Below are 16,050 nucleotides of genomic sequence, written 5' to 3'. Positions count from 1 at the left end.
GAAGAGTAGGAAGGAGCGGGAAGGGGGACGCTGAAAGGCAGCAGGGCCCCGCGTGGTGCAGTGCCCGCAGAGAGGTGGTGCGTGTTGTGTGGGGGTTGATCCGTGGCGGTGGGGGACGGCCACGCAGAAGAGGTGCAATAAGGAGCACAATGACCCAGTGCTTTTAGGGCAGAGGATTTGGGTTTATTGTGCGAAAGGAGTATCGCTCACCCTCTGCGAGCGTCCGTGGGCAGTGCTCTTGAAATGGGCCCCCGCGTAGCCCTCGGAGGCAGAGAGGCAGGCTGCGCACGTCGAGGCGGGGGGGCCTCGCTCGAAGGCGCCTGGATGCAGCTGGGACAAAGGAACGGGCCAAAAGTCCCGTGACAGAGAGCCATCCAAAAGCAGCGCTGCGACGCGCGTGCTGCTGTCGCACGTGCACCGCTGGCCACCCGCGAAAGGGCTCCCCGCTGCCTCCGGCACCAGCCGCTGGTCAGATGACTGGGAAGTCAGGATAGCGGGGGGCTGCCCCCACCGCCGCGCGCCTGCTGTCCCGTGAATGGCGTATTCAGCCGGGACAGCTAAACGCCGCTGACGGCCACGCTTGGCTGGAGAGGGAGGGGGAGAAGGCGTCGGGAAGGATGCATTACCGCGCAGCTGGTGCAGACCCCGGCGGTGCTGGCGGCAGCCGTGGCCTCGGTGCAGGGACGGCAGCCGCAATCGATGCCTTCCAAGAAGAGGCCACGTGCGCTGTGGTCACCTCCTGAAACAAAAGGCCAAGTCAGCAGTGCCCAGAGATTGATGGCAAAGAGACTGGGTCAGAACAATGCGGTCGTTTGTCCTTTCAGCACATGTTGCGTCCCCGTAGGCAAGATAAAAATGCATGTATTCAGCCAGGTTTTTATTACTGACCTTATCTCCAACAGTATAACTGATTGTGGCGGTGTTGTCGATTGTTTTGTTTTATTTAAATGTGCAGCGAGCGTCTCCGTGGGTTTTTGTGAGGATGTGGGATAGACAGCAGTGTGCTTGGAGAGACCCTGTTCGGACCAGGCCTCCTTTTAACTTCAGCAGTGACAATTTGCAGAGGTTTTCTCTCTCTCCCCAAAGTGGAGAATCATTCTGGAAAAAACCAGTCAAGTCTCGCCATAGCACAACTCCAGCCCCAGCTGCGTTTCTCCTGCCGACGACCCACCCCCAGTTCAGCACGGGAGAACACCTGCAGCCAGATGTCAGGGCTGTCCCTGACTTCATGGGGAAAGCCAGAAGGGAGAAGGTGAGAAGTCTGCCATGGCACACGAGCGGAGTGGTTTATTTTAAGGCCAGATCTTCCTGTTGTTTCGTGTTGTGGCATGCTTTTGGTTCCCTCTTCTGCTCCTCCACCCTCCCAACGCAGCACATGTCCCAGGCTGGCTGTGCCGAGAGCTTGTTTCGTGTGGGAAACGTCTGGGTGCAGTAGCTGTCTGGGTGCAGTAGCTGTCTGGGTGTCTGCCCGTGGCAGAAGCTTACGAGAAGCTGAGGAGCATTTAAGCTGGTTGATGTCTGATGTAGACTGCTGTTTTTACAGCAAGGGCTGAGAAGGACTTACTCTGCAGTAGTGTTATTTAGAAGATACAGGTGTTCAGGAGTTGGGAGGAATTGTGTCTTGGTCCTCAGGCTTCCTCTCCTTGCTGGGCTGTAGCTGTTGCCTCCAGTCTGTGTCTCCAGGAGCAGTGATGGGACTTCCATGACTTCGTGATCATAGCAAAGGGCTGAGATGTCCATCACTGAGATGACAGTTACAGCTTGTCTCGGTGATGGGATCCGTACGTCTGCGTACGTTGCCCTCGCGGCTCCCCCCTCCCGGGGAGGGTCAGGGCGACGGGCTGCGCTCAGCGTTGGGCTCCGCGCTGCCGGGCGGGACGCAGAGGGGCTGCGTTGGCGGCTGCCCGCGTGCTTGGGCTTGCGCGGCGTCTCTGGAGCTCGGCAGCTGCCTGCCAGCGACGGTGCTGCTGCCACCGGTCCTCCCACATCTCCCCTTCCTCCTGCCTGAACCGTCCTCGGAAAAAACTGTTTTCTGTGGGCAAAGGCGAAAAAGTGCGTTTCCCCGTCTGACGAGTAACGGATGTGCCGCCAGCGCCAAGGGCTGTGCGGGCACCGGGGTTCTTCCTTGCGTTGCTGAAACTTGACACAAGCAGCGAGTGTGACCTGAGATTTAAAGCAACCTTTCCAAAGTCCTGCACGTACCAGGCTGGGCGGGGGGTGTCCCCTCCTGTCCCCTGCAAAGCCGCCGGAGCGGTGGCCCTCCGCGCTGGCTCAGCGAGGGAGACTGCAGCCCCCGGGAGCCGGTACCCCCCCAGGCTCAGCGCCCAGCTGGCGCTCCGATCGCCGGCCCGGGGTTACGTAAAGCCACTCAAAGAGCAGTTTAGCAGGCGAATTAATTGCCGGCTGGGCACAGGTTCCAGGTCGGGATACACCGCTCGGCGCTGGCGGCCGTGGGCGTGGGAGGCTCGGCGCAGCCTGCTCGACCTGCCGCGCTCGGTTCCCGGGAGCCCGGGGACGGCTCTGCCGTCGCCTCCCCGCCGCTCGGGCTTGCGCATCGCCCTCGATGTCCGGGGAATAGCTGGAGGTGCCGGAGGCCTGGAGAAACAGCGGAAAACCGGGAGGAGGAGGGCAGGTGCGGAGCGTGCGGCCTGCTCGGCGCCAGCCTGCAGCCGCTCTGCGCTCGGTACGTGGCAGCGGACACGAGGGGGACCCTGGCCGGGGTGGGGGACACCGGGACCGACGCTGGCTGGAGCAGGGGGGCCGGGGAGGAGGAGAGCTGCTGGGATCTTGCTGGGGGGACACGGGGAGCCGGCGGGGCCGTCGTGGTGAAGGCCCGGGGGTGGCCGGGGGGCCGAGGCTGCACGCGGGCACCCGCAGGTGAGCGTGGCCCGGGCGGGCGCTTCCTCGGGGCGCCGGCATCTGCCGCCGCTGCCGGAAGCCGAGACGGGAGAGGCGGCTCTCGCGCGGGTGCCACCCCGCGCCGGGGAGCCGGCTCAGCTGGCGGATGTGGCGGCTGACCCCGGGAGCGCTCCTGCTCGGCGTCGGTGCAAAACAAGAGCGGTGGTTTCCAGCGCCGCTGCCTTATTTTGCGCTGCGCGCCGCCGGGGAGTGCCCCGGCGCTGGCTCGGCCGGGACGCGGTAAGCGGCGGGGACGCGGCCGCGGCGCTGCAGGTGCTCGCCGGGCTGTGCCCGGGCTCTCCGCGGGCTCCTTTTCCAAGGGAGCAACAAGCCCTGGGCGTTGGCACTTGTTTTTCTGTCGGTGGGAGGAAGAGAGGAGGAACAGTTAGCGTTTCGTTGCAAAACTCTGCTTCCCTCAGGCCTGGCTCCTCCGGGGTCTTCGGGGCTGACCGTAGCAGCCGCGGGAGCACCGTCCGCACGGGGCGGGCGGCGGATGCGTTGCCCACGGCCACGCTGCGCTCCTGGAGCCGGGAGCGCCGGGTCGGGGCTGCAGCGCGGGGCTGGTGGGCTTCGGAGCGAGCACCGTGCATCCCGGGGTGCTTCCAGCATCGCCTCCAAACCGCCCTTTCTTCTCCTGCCCGGAGGCCGGGCTGCTGCAGGCGGGGTGCAGGGAGGGAGATGGAGCGCACCAGCGAGTGCACATGCTCAAAACAGAAAGCGAGAGAGGCCGAGAGGCTGCACGGCTGCACGCAGCTATTAGTGTAGCGTGCAGGTTACCCTGAGGTCAGGGGAGAGCACAGAGGGTTTCGTCAGAGACCTTAGGGTAAGTAAGGCAGCAGGCAGAAAGCTTTCAAAAATTAAAAAAAAAAAAGCCTTTTTTTTCTCTTCCTCCATGGGGCCCTCTGCATACTTGCGCTGCCGAGGGCTTTTCTGCAATATTGACTTCAGTCTCCTGGCTTTAGACAGTTTGATTATTGTATCTAAATGAGCCTGATAGTCTCGGGTTATTTAGGGTCAGAGGGTTTACAAGGAAGGGGAGGGAGACGGCGCGCTCAGCGCTCCAGAATCAAGTAATAACACAAAAAGACCTTGAGACTGTGAGTGCTTTCATCAGCTCCCCCCCCCCGCGCCGCCGGGCAGGGAAGCGCCGATGCCTCCCGCCCCCCTCGCCTCCCTGGCAGCCAAGGACGGCTTTCTGGAAGTCTGGCTAGGCCAAAGTACCTTTGCCGTCTGCTGCGTGAAGAAGGGCGTTTTAATGAGGCTGTTTCTGGCTCTTTAGCATTTTTTTTATCCAAATGTTGGCCTTGTGCTGTGTTGCTGTCCTGGTGATTTATGGCGCTGTGGGCACAGTGTGTCCGTCCACCTTCACAGATGCTGCTGTTGCTGCTGCTTCAGCCTAAAGCAGCGGCTTTTGTGGTGCGGGGCCAGGGCCTGCTCGAACGGCCCCGCCGAGGTGAGCTCCTCCAGGGCAGGTTTCTGGCTCTGGTTAGGGGCCAAAAGGCTGCACTTCACTCGCCTTCCCTGCCAGACCCTTCCCTGCCAGGATGCTCTAGCACGCAGCGACAGTAGGGTCTGTTGTCTTCAATACCACCCGTGTAAGGTGGCTTTGCAGCAGCCTCTTCTGCCTTGGCGTGGGACGCTGAGGTCTGCCCGTGGGCCCTCGTGGCTCCAGCTGGGCTGCTGAATCGCAGCAGATGCCGTGCTGCGAGCACCCCAAAACCTGCTTGTACGAGGAGCTGCGGTTCTGGCGGTGGTGTGACGCTAGCAGATGCTGTGTACCTGTGCGCCCGCTCCCCTGCCGCACAGTCCCACGTCACTGCTACGTGTCCCTTCTACTTACAGGAACGTGCCACCCCTTTTAAGCGTAGTCACTTGGGTGTGGGGCAGTGCGATGCGAGGCTGAACTCCCCGAGCCCTGAAGGCTTGTGCCCTGCTTTCATTCACGTGGCTTATTCAGGAGCTAGCGCAGGTGCGTAGTCTGATGCTGAATAACGTAGATTTTCCGTGTCATTTTCCCAGTTTCACTTAGCTGGCTCCACCCCAAGCTGCAGAGATATGGCTTGCTGGCTTTGAGGTGTCTGCTCCTTGCATGCAAGACTGGCCTTTATTTTCTCGTCACCCTTGGCCAGGGCAGGGATCCAGCACGGTGTAATGCCAGGTGGCTTTGGAAGGACAAAGAGAGCGATGTGTTTCTGGGCCGGGAAGATGGAGAGGACGCAGCCTCTTCGCTGCACTTGGATGTCAAGCTGCTCCCAGCCGCGGGGATCTGACCGTCCTCTCCTGGCTGGGTGACTTCCAAGCTTCCCCAAGTCTGCTCCTGGCCTGGCCCTGCTGGCACGGTGCCGGTGCCCTGGGGCAAGTCTGGGGTGGCTGTGGGCTGTGGCAGAAGCAGAGAGGAAGATGAGCGAGGACGCGTGTGCCGGGGCTGCCGTGCAGAGCTGCTGGGGGGAGCGCTGGGGGAGGCCCCCACCTGCGCTCTGCCGTAAGGACGTTGGTGCGGTTCTCGGGGGGCCGCTGTGCTGGCTGTGTTTGGGCCGTGCTGTCCAGTTCAGCCCAAGAGGCTTTCTGACCGCTCGTGGACTGCTCCCTCGGCGTCACGTGGACCAGCTTCCGTTTCCACCGGCGAGGAGAGGAGAGGAGAGGATGGGTGCCCGGGGCCCGGCCTGAATGGAGCTTTGTTCTCGGGGCCAGCGGAGAGTCGCTGCCCGGGATCTGCCATGGAGCCGCGGCGGTGCGGGGCGGAAGAATGCAACCCCTGCGCCTGGAAGCTGACCCTTGGCATCACCTTGCGCGTTCTCGAGCCTTCCGAGCCTCTGCACGGGCCGGTCCTCGCAGAAGGGAGGCTCTGGCCCGGTGCCTCTCTGTTTATGCTCTGCGCTCGCTGTTAGAGCTGACACAGTTCCTTCTGCTCGGGGTTGTTTTTTGGGAAGCTGCTCTTTTATCATGAGGACGATAAGGGCTTGGAATTTAGACTCCCGAAGTGATTTTGTTGTTGTTGTTTTGCTTTGGTTTTGTTTTGGAAATATTCCCCCTGCTGCAGTTGCGCAGAGCAGGTCAGTTTCTGTCAGCAAGTGACAAAAAGCCATTCATTTCATCCTGTGCTCGTTCTTCTTTCTTTAATTTTTATTTCACGACATTTACTGAATTCAGGAAATTCTGTAGGATTTCCGGAAGTCACAGCACTTCTGCGTAGGAGCTGAACCACCAGGAGCACAGGAAAGGTTGGTTGAAAAGGAGTGAAGTCCCACCAGGAGGCAATGGGGAAAGGGAGCGGAGAGCCCTGGGGAAGGTGCTCCGACACAGCAACAGGCAGCAGACGGGCGGGCTGCAAAGAACGGGAAGAGACGTAAAGAAAGGATGAGCAAATAGCAGAATTGGGCAAAAACCAGGAAAGCAATGGAAAGAGAAAGGAGCAACATGTAGCTTGGGGCTGCAGGGTTTATAGTCGCTGTATTTCAGGTGTCTTACAGCTGCCCTGGAGCAGGTGCCAGCGCTGCTGGGACTTCTGGGTCAAGGCTGCGGACTGAATCACGCTGCTGCGGCGTGCGTCGCTGTCGGGGCGATCCGTGCGTCGGCCGCCGGTCCCTGGCTGCCGCCGGTGCGGGGAGGGCGCAGCTTGGCTGGCAGCAGGCTGCCTCCCAGCACGAGGCTTTAAAGCGCTGCTGAGCCGAACCGAGGCCCCCTTGGAAGGCTGCTCGTGAAGCTCCCCAGCACGCGCGTTTGAAAAACACGGGCACAGCTCGCAGTGCGGTTCACTGTAGTAACTTTCTGAGCAATTAGTCCACCTACGTTCTGCCAGGTCTCCCGCAGTGCCTTTGACAGTTCATCACAGGGCACAGAGATTTGTTGTTTTTTTCTTTTTTAATCCCCCTCACTAATTTTTCACGTTGTGTTTTCTTCTGGCAAAACTGAAGGCTGATGTGAGCAAAGCGGAGCAGGTCAGGCAGAGTGTTGGGCGATGATGGGAAAAGCCGGAGGTGGTGCTTGTCAACCTTGCGCGTAGTGCCGACGCTGGACAAGCACGTCTCGGAGGTCTTAACCCCGGGGTGGTGGCACCGCGCAGCGAGCTTCCCCGTCGCTGCCGGCTGCGTGAGGAGGCTCCGAGCTCCGGCGGGAGGTTTCTGAAAGGGGGTAGAAAAGGAAAAGGCAAGACGCAACCAAGTGTGGGCAGGGGAAAAAGAGAAAAACATGGTTCTCAGGACATGCAGGAGCCTTTTTTCAAGGGCACAGCCTTCGAGCCTCCCAGACGGGTAATTCTAGTTTCTACGCCCACGGGAGGTGACGGTCCAAGTTGTGGGCCTATTGGTGCATCTTCCCAGCCTTTATGTGTGCGTGTTTGGTATAGAGCTGCGTTGCTCGGTTCTTTTAAAACCCAGATGGGTGCAAACACTGGGAAGCCTGTTGTGGGCAGCGATTCTGCTTTGGCTGGAGCTGGACTGTACGAGCCAACAGGTTCCTTCACTTCGGATGTTTATGGTTACCCCCGTCTGTGGTTGCACTGACTGCGGATAATCCGACCTGCAGCCCCGCGGGGCCTCGGGCATGGCTGGATTATAGAGACGAAGCAAAAGCTGCAGCACGGGGGAGCTTCCTCGCTTGGTGACAGGGCTCGCAGCAGAAGTGGACCGTCTCCATGAAGCTGGGGAGAGGTGGTGTCCCGCAGCGTCCCCCTTACGCCCTTGCAGCCTTTCTGAAGACACGACTCGCTTTAACGGCTGAGGTCTGAGCCGGCAGGCCTGGAGGTAGAGCCTGGGGGCTGGCAGAGGCCCCCGATTCCTGCAGTTGCCCAAGTTCAGTCAGAAGAATAGCACTGCTCTCTTGCTTAGTGCTGAGGAGAAATGAGCCTGATTCCAAGAATTAATATCCTGCGCTATTCCGGGTACACTGGGAAATAGCAGCCGGCAGACACCACCATTCCCCTTCTTCCTCCTTTCGCTATTTGGCTCTTTTCAGCTTTTGTGCAAGAGAGGCTGAACTTGGGGTAGGGGATCTGTTTTTCTTGGCTCCCCTGGGCTGAGTGCTTAGAATTTCTATTTTTCTTCCTGGCTTTCCAGAAAGCTACTATGCAAACATGTTGTTCTACCCTCTGATAGCCAAAGATGTGGAGCTTTGATACCTCCTGATGTTTCCTCTTAATCTGCAGCCGCAGCTGAAGGAGAACGTGGGATCCGGTGCTGGAGGGGGTGTTCTGCTCGTTTACAGCTTGGGAGAGGGGTCTGGAGGTGAAGATTGTTGTAATTTAAGCTCCCAAGCTCCTTTCTTTGCCTGCCAAATTCACCTTGCTTCGGTACTTCTTCAATTACTCTGTAGTATTGGAGCATATCAGTCTTCATTACATCTGATCAAATAATTTCTGTTGCAGCTCTTATGGCTAAGATCCCTCTACCCCAACTGCATGTACTTATTTTATTTACTGATTTTAGTCTCTGGATTTTTTTTTAAAGGGAGTTGGAGCTTTATGGTTCCAGGTGAGAACGGTTCAGAATAGACTCCTGGGTGGGACTGGTTCTTTGTAACATAAATATCTGTCAGTGTTACCAGGGATATTCCGTGGCAGGGCTTTCTATGCCATTGCCGAAGGTCTTAGTTAATTAGATGATTAGTCTTCTTTTCTGGTCAAGTATCTATCTGCAAATAAAAAATAGCAATTGAAATGTAGCTGCTGAAATACTGCTGCTGGAATCAGTCTGTGCCACAGAGCAGGAGGGCTTCTTATTTAATTAAACCGGGAACATACTGTACTGTACTCTCCAAGGGTCAAGGAACAAAAGGGACATACACATAATAAGTAGCAAACTATCCTTTCAAACCTCTTTAGCTCAGCCCAGGGGAGCTGTGTTTAAAGGGACACTGTCAAGATAACACTGTGATTTCTCTTCTCCCCCTTTTTTATTCTAAGCCACCATGTAGATTATTGAAGCTGAAAGTATCCCTTGACTTATTTTTCTTTTTACATGTGCTTATTCTCGGGTTTGAAGGCATCACTACTCGGATGCCAAGAGGTGCTGCGTGCTTGCTGAGCGGCAGGGCTGAGCTTGTTGGTGCTGCATCCCAGGAGCCAGCCCCGCGAGCAGCCTGAGCAACGGGCCAGAGCCCTCCGGACCAGGGGGGCCGAGCCACCGTCTTAGCGTGGTGCGGGATTGGGGGTTGCTGGGGACCTTCTGGGGGGAGGCACTGAGCTGGGTGGACCGTGTGGTCCAGCACCCCGTGCGGTCCAGCACCCCGTGCTTCAAAGGAGGAGTATTAATACAGCTGCTTCTGAGGCATCAGGGTTCACCGCTTTCATGAAAGTCACCACCAGCATAACAAGGTCTCCTGTGTTTCTTCCCGCAGGATGTTGCGCTCTTAGAGTACCAGCATCATTCCAGGGATTACGCGTCCCACCTCCCGCCGGGGTCCATCATGCAGCCGCAGCGGAGGAGGCCGTCCCTGCTCTCCGAGTTCCAGCCGGGCAACGAGAGGTAACGGGCGCCGTCCCCAGGGTCCCCGCGTGCCTTTGGGCCTCCTCTTGCCGTTGTAGCAAGCGTTGGCACAGCGCTGTAACGCCGAGGAGGGCTCTGGGACACCGCTGCTGCGTCGTGTTACGTTATTGCTACAGGCTGCGCTCCGTGTCTGGGCCTGTCTTAGCTTAGCAGCGCTAACGCAAGCGACACCTTTGCCATCTGGCCTCTTCCCATAGATCGTCTATCGCTTTAAAGATGTCTTAACTCCCCTCTCCCGCCCCCCAAGTCTTCCATGAGGCTGCACACGGCCGTAACTGGCTGCATTGGCTTTCTTCAGCGTGGAAAATGAAGCTGTGCTGTTGGTTTTGGCCTGTAGCTCCCTAGGCTTGAAGGGAGGAGTGAGAATAGCGCATTTCCATTATTCATCTCCACTTCCTCTTTTGTTGCTCTCTTCCTCCTTGTTTTCATTGTTTTTGTTTCTCTTTCTGCATTCCTCTTGCGGCTTTCTCTGGGTGTTTTTTTCCCCCCGTCTGATCCTCTTGCGAATCTCCCTCCGTCGCTGATTGCTTTCGTACTCTCCCATGTGAGACTGTTAATGCTTTGTGCGCGACTCGGGCAAGTGCCGTGTGGCTAGAAATGCTGTAGCTGCATTAACCACAGGAGCTGAGCTGCTTTAAAGGCCATCACTCTCGCTCTCTGTTTCGTCACAAAACACTGCTCTCTCCGTTTCACAGTTTCTCTTCTGCATTTGACACTTAGTGGTTTTGGAAAAAAAAAATAGCCTGGAAGTGAAATAAGAACCTTAGAACAGTAGATTTATGCAAAGCGCTTTTTGATGCTCCCTCCCTGGTCAGGCTAAGAATAAAAGCAGGGCAGAGCCGCTGGGCTGTCGCTTATGGCTAGTGAGATGAGTCTGTTTCTCTAAAATCATGATTGTTAGGGGAGAGGAGAAAGACCTCTTAGGGCCCTGGACGCATAAGGCAGCGGTGGACCCGGTGTTTTGCTAGAAGCACAGACGGCACCCTCTTTTTCTAGCGTGATGGACCCCACTTAATGCTGAGCAGGGACAGCACGGTGGGAATTTGGGGGCAGAACAGACTCCAGAGTGAGCTGGGCATCTGCCTCCTGGATGCTCTCGTGCACGGCCCTCGGCGCTCACGTTTACACAGGGGTAGTATCATTTCTAATGACCAATAACCCATCGCTGCCTGATATATTGCTTTGATTTCTCAGTGGTAACTTCTCCCTAGTGCAGCGCAACAGAACTAAGTTGGAAGTGAATCAAACCGGAACCATTTGTCTGAAGTCAGCTTAATTTGGGGGAGGTGGGTACAGGGAACCTGGCAGCGTGGTCCCTGCTGCTTTTGTTTTTCAGAGCCGTAAACACACTAATTATGGTTTCCAAAATGGAGAACCAGTTCTGCTCTCCAGTAAAATTAAGGTTTCACGGTCTGAATGTGCTATTTTAAAAATGTATCTTAGTTCCTCCATATAACTAAAAACCAGCTTACAAACCTTGGTGTATGCCGTACTACACACTTAGTCTGGCGTGGTCATCCAAGCATCTCACTTCAGCTTACCATGGTTCAAACCCTCCAAGCACTGGTTATATTTGTGTTGCTGATCACTTGAATGCGGGTGGGAGCTAGCTGGGGTTACCGTGTCTAGATACACATCCAAGTGGTTGTCTTGAGTATTTCAGCACTTTCAACTAGAGTGCTTAAATTTAGGCATGCTATAAAATGAAACTTTTTTAAAACAGACCCAACTTTCCATTTCACACTTTTTTCCCTGCAGCATCTGAAGAACTGAACTTTTGCAAAAATTATACTCAGTAGTAAGGCTAAAAATACCATTAAGTTTATAGCTCAATTAGCATACTAGGGTATAGCTCTATTAAAAAAAAATATAGAAGTAGTTGGGCATCTGGGCATGCAGCATGGGGAGTGTCTCTAGACATTTTCAGCCCAGGGTAATTACTAAAGCCATTCAAACTAGGTTGAGTTGGGGTCAGGGAGGTGTTGGGGTCTCTCGCAAATACAGCTACTGTTTTCCTGCAGCTTTCAGTACCAGATTTTGAAAACTGTCCCGTGGAGGCTGCGCTTTCTCCTTTTCATGGTACGAGAATCTGCTCTGCACTCGTGCCTGGTGAAACCATCTCCAGACAGAGCCCTTTGGGCACTCGGTTGCTCACCGCGGAGTTTGCTGCGTGCTCGAGGGCCGAGCCGCTGGAGCGGGCCGGGCTGGCGCTGAGGTCTGCCCCAGCCAACAGCTCGGGTTCTGCCCGGTGCCGAAGCAGAGCCCGGACGAGGGAGGGCGGCGAAAGCAGGAGACTGCAGCCGAGTCCCCGTGGCAGGTTCGCGCCGGGCGCGTCTGTAAGCACCTTGGCTTTGTTCCTGGGCTCCGGTCGATGGTTTTCAAGCCGAGGCAGCTGGCTCTCGGCGTGCGGGGCAGCGGAGCAGGGAGCAACCCATGGCAAACAAACAGTGTCTGCAAAGCAGGGACGGGGGAATAAACCGAGGGAAGCACGGGGGTGTGCTGTGTCTGAAAGGAAGCGGCTCGTCCTGCGTTCAGCTTTGCAGGACCCTTCCTGGCACACAGCAGAGGTGGGTGTCAGGCGGTGGTTCATGGATTTCCAGGCTGCCTTTCCTTCCCTTCTCCCTCTCCCCTTAAAGCAAGCCTGGGGTGGGGGGAAGCCCTGCCAATTCCCCTTTGCTTCGGGGATTCAGAAAGGCAGCAGTCTGTCTGGTGCTGGTTGCAGCGTCTGACGCTCTTCCAGAATCGTTTCCCCCCTCCCGCCCCCTCGAAGAAATAAATTTGTGAGTCTGGTGCAAGCAGAAGGTGCCAGACCCACAGCTCCGGAGGCTGAGGCCTGCGCCCGTTCCCCGAGCAGAGCCAGCCCAGGCGGCCGGCCCGGCCATGCTGCACCTTGCAGCGGATCCGGAGCGGTTGCTCCGGCCGGAGAAGGCAGCGCGGCCCCGGGACCTGGCTGCTCCGAGGCTGTCGGCCCGGCTGCAGCGGTGCTTTGCGTGCTGCTCACGCTCCTCTCCGGGGAGCTGCGCGGGTTTACCTTCCCCTCCGCTGTTTCTTGGGGAGGACATCCCGGTTTGGTTTTGCCTTCGCCTTGGGCACGTCTCGGAAGCCTCCGCGTGCCGTCTTTGCACAAGGCGTTTGAGGCCTGTGGACGCTATAAATCCCATGGAAGTCACTTGGGCTTGCTTTGACCATCCTCCTGTGGAGGCAGCTTTAGTTCTGCGGTCTCTCCTCCTCTCTGGCTGCTGTTCTGTTGCAGCCTAGCAAATAGCCCAGTGGAAAGGGAATTAGCAGTGGAGCCTTTCACCGTGGGGTCGGTGTTTCGGGTGTCAGTGGCAAAAAGCTGCTGCCGTCGCGAGTGGCGATGTGCTGGAAGGGAGGGGGCTCTGAGGTGGTCGTAAAATTGGGATCTCCCTGAGCAAGCGGCTCTTTGAGCGCCGTGTTCAGGCAGCTGGACTTCCCCATAGTCGTGCCCGGTGGGTCAGGCGGGAGGGGGAGAAACAGCCCGTGAAGCGTTGCCTCCAGCCTGGGCGCTCCTCCCTCGGGGGACAGGCCTCCTGCTTCTCCTGCTTCCCACCCAGGGCGGCCCAGTCCTACGGGCGATGCTCGTGGAGCTGCAGCCCACCCTTCCCTGGGTAAATAAACCTCAAGAGCCCTCACCACCCCTTGGGGAGTGGATGAAGACTTGACTTCACTCTGCCGTGATTCTGGCTTGAAAGAAGGAAGGAAAGCTTGAACCACCGCACTCTGTTGCTATAGGGAGACTTGGCCCTGTGTTTCTCTGCAGGGAAGTGCTGCTTTCCTTGATGGCTTTTTTGGTAGCAGCCTTTTTCTTGGAAGGATCCACAGACTTCCCCATAGCTTGTTCAGTTGGCTGTGCCAACTGGACTGCAGGAGCAAAGAGAAGTATTTCAGGATCTGCTGTTGGTACAAGTCGTACCATGAATGCTTGCAGAGGAATGTCCTGGCAAGGTGACAAGGATTAGGGTTTTCTCTCTTCTATGTATATTTTGATCTGCAGAAGAAATGAGAATAACTGGGTTGAGTGTTAAATGGTAGGTGCCAGTGGGATGGAGTTTCTGAAAATCAGACAGAGATGTTTCTCGACTCTTTCATATCTGCGATGGTTTTAGAGCGAGATTACTTACTGATCCAAGAATGCTGGGTGGATAATGGTTGCCCTGGCAGAAAATGTGGCTGTAATAAGTGGTATGCATGTTAACATAGCATATTCTGCCTTCTTCCAGAATAAGATGAGTCACTATTTTCATAGGAGATTATTTTACCAGTTCATGAGACCATGCTCTTTCCTGGAGTCCGTCTGCTTCGAAGTCATTAAGAGTTTGAAGAGTTCACCCAGTGTTGCTCCAAAGTATGATATTTGGGATATATTAACCAGCTGCTGTGTTTCTGCAGCCGTCCGAGATAGCCATGTGCAATATAGCATGAGAGCACGCCCAATTACTGTGCTTATTGAACGTGATTAATCCTTCTGACTAAGGAGCCCAGGGAGTTGTGGGAGTTCGGAGCGTGCGGAAAGCCAGTGTGGCGTGTATGGCTGTTGGATATAACGTGCAGTTTTAAGTCTTAATCGGTGCTGGGCCAAATGGCACCCACTGTTCCAGAGTTAACAGCGCGGCCAATCGCATTTTATTTATGGCCTTTAATTAAGTTTCCATTTTTAAAGGTGATCCTTTTCTCAGGAGCGAGCGGCAGTGCAGCTGAAATCCGCTGCAAGCATCGCCCTCTGCGTCTTTTCACATTTAAAATTATGTTCTGGGAGTTGGATTTTTTTTTCCCACCCCTGAACGGAGCGTGGGAAAACAATGCCTGGAAAGGGCGGTTGCTGATGCGCGGTGGTTCGGTGCCAGCGTCGCGTCTTGTCCGACAAGTGCCCTCTGTGCCAGCGTGAGCTACGGGCCCACCCACGGATGGACGCAGAGAGCGGACGGGGCTCTGCAGAGCGGAGCTGGAGACGCTGCGCTTGGTGGGACGGGCTCGTGTGCCGTGGTGGAAGGGTGTGAGGGGAGAGCTCGGCTTTGCCTTGCTTGTGATGGAGCGATGAAAGCTCTTGAGGCAGCTTTGCCCTGCGTAACCTTGGGCCGCAGTCTGTTTCGGGGAGGAGAGGTGATCTCGTGGTGTACGCAACGGGCCTGCTGAAACGGGGAGGGGGCTCCAGGGGCCCACAACTGTCGCAAGGGTTTTCCAGCAAGGCTCTGGATTTTGGGTGCCTGCATAAGGTGGGGGCTCCCAGACCCACCAGTGCTTGTTCTCCTTCTCCTGAGTGAGCCGGCGCTGTCCTGTGGCACAGGTTTTAAAGCTTCTGGTGGTCCTGGCCATGAATAATTCAGACCCTGCGTCTTGGGCTCTTGAATATGCAGGTTTTAAATAAAGCATCTGCTCTCGTCTAAATTGGAACTGGCTTGGAGGAAGGCATCCCGCACGAGGCTGCCCTGTGCCCGCGGCTCGCGCAGACCGAACGCTCCCGCTGACAGCTGCTCCGCGGGGCCGGGCGCGCTCCCTCCCTGCGCCTGGCCGCTCCTGCCGCGGCCCCGGTTGTTAAGTCGTGTTGTTTTTCTCCCTCGCCAACGGGATGACGGAGGGAATATATCAGCTGCTCCCCGTACGTGTTTTTCTAGCTGCCTGGTGACAGGTTTGCTCCTGCAAAACCCTCTGCTTTCTGTCTTTAACAGGTCTCAGTTGCCCGGTCGTCTCCTCTGGATATCACGTAAAGGGGTTGCTGAAACCTCAGACAAATCTTAGCACTGGCTATAAATAATTCACTTCAACGTCAGTGTTTTACTGTAGTACTTGCTCTCCAAAGCATTTTATTGTCTGTCTGTACCTGTGGGGGCTGGAGGATACTTTTTTTTTTTTTTTGAACTTATTTTTGGAGACAATTTACCACCAAACCATCTCAGCCAGAGGAAATAAACAGTTGCACTAAGGCGATAGTTTACCTTGGTTCTGGTTCCAAGAAACAGAAAGCCAGTTTTCCACCCTAAGTGTCGTGCTTGGCCCCGTGTTGCAGGGAACGCTATTTGTGGATGGGAGCAGAATTTGGACAAAATATCCCCTCGCTGGGCAGTTACTGGGCGCCTGCTGAGAGGCGCTGCCGGGGTGTTGAGCCCTCGGTCCCAAAGGGGAGAAGGGGGTTTTGCCGTGTTGGCCAGGCTGGGTCTCCTCCCCATGTGTCGCAGAAAAGCTGCTGCTCAGGTCACTTCAGTAGATCCTGTCCCCCAGGAGATGCACGTTCTTGACTTCCCTTATACCTACCTAGCAATTACCCCTTTTTTGCCCGTTTTGTGCTCAGATAATTCAGGCGAAGGTATAACGTGGCAGAAGACGTTTCCCAGGTCCGTGTCCCACTGCGTGATGAGCACCTCTGGATGCAGGAGGTGGAAGCACTCTGCTCCTCGTGTGCCATCTGAGCAGCTCGTCCAGCCCCAGTCCACCGAGGAGGTGACTGTGGTGCATTAGTAACGCAGCTTTGCAGGTAGTGACGTGCGATTGACTTTTCAGACTAGCTATAAATCAGAGGTCTAATCTTGGGTCGTCATCATCTTCTGGACTCGGACCTGGCCAAGACAGAGCAGGGAGCAGATGGCACAGCTAGATGCCAGGGCAAACCCTGGGCTTGCAGCTTCAACAGCCCAAGGCATTGGGGCAGGAATCT

General features: G+C 56.3%; 1 protein-coding gene across 11 annotated transcripts in view; it reads left to right on the top strand.

The window, feature by feature from the left end:
* Positions 1–16,050, top strand: part of NCOR2 (nuclear receptor corepressor 2) — a 272,197-nt gene that overhangs the window by 86,416 nt on the left and 169,731 nt on the right. For all 11 annotated transcript variants that reach the window (XM_064522029.1, XM_064522028.1, XM_064522027.1 and 8 more), the window contains one exon: positions 9,232–9,359. In XM_064522029.1, coding sequence (XP_064378099.1) covers positions 9,232–9,359 — 128 coding nt within the window. The remainder of the gene's footprint in view (positions 1–9,231; positions 9,360–16,050) is intronic.

This window comes from Dromaius novaehollandiae, chromosome 17, assembly GCF_036370855.1.
Source record: "Dromaius novaehollandiae isolate bDroNov1 chromosome 17, bDroNov1.hap1, whole genome shotgun sequence".
NCBI lineage: Eukaryota > Metazoa > Chordata > Aves > Casuariiformes > Dromaiidae > Dromaius > Dromaius novaehollandiae.
The sequence above is the reverse complement of the archived record's forward strand: the minus strand, read 5'-3'. Positions and strand labels throughout refer to the sequence as shown.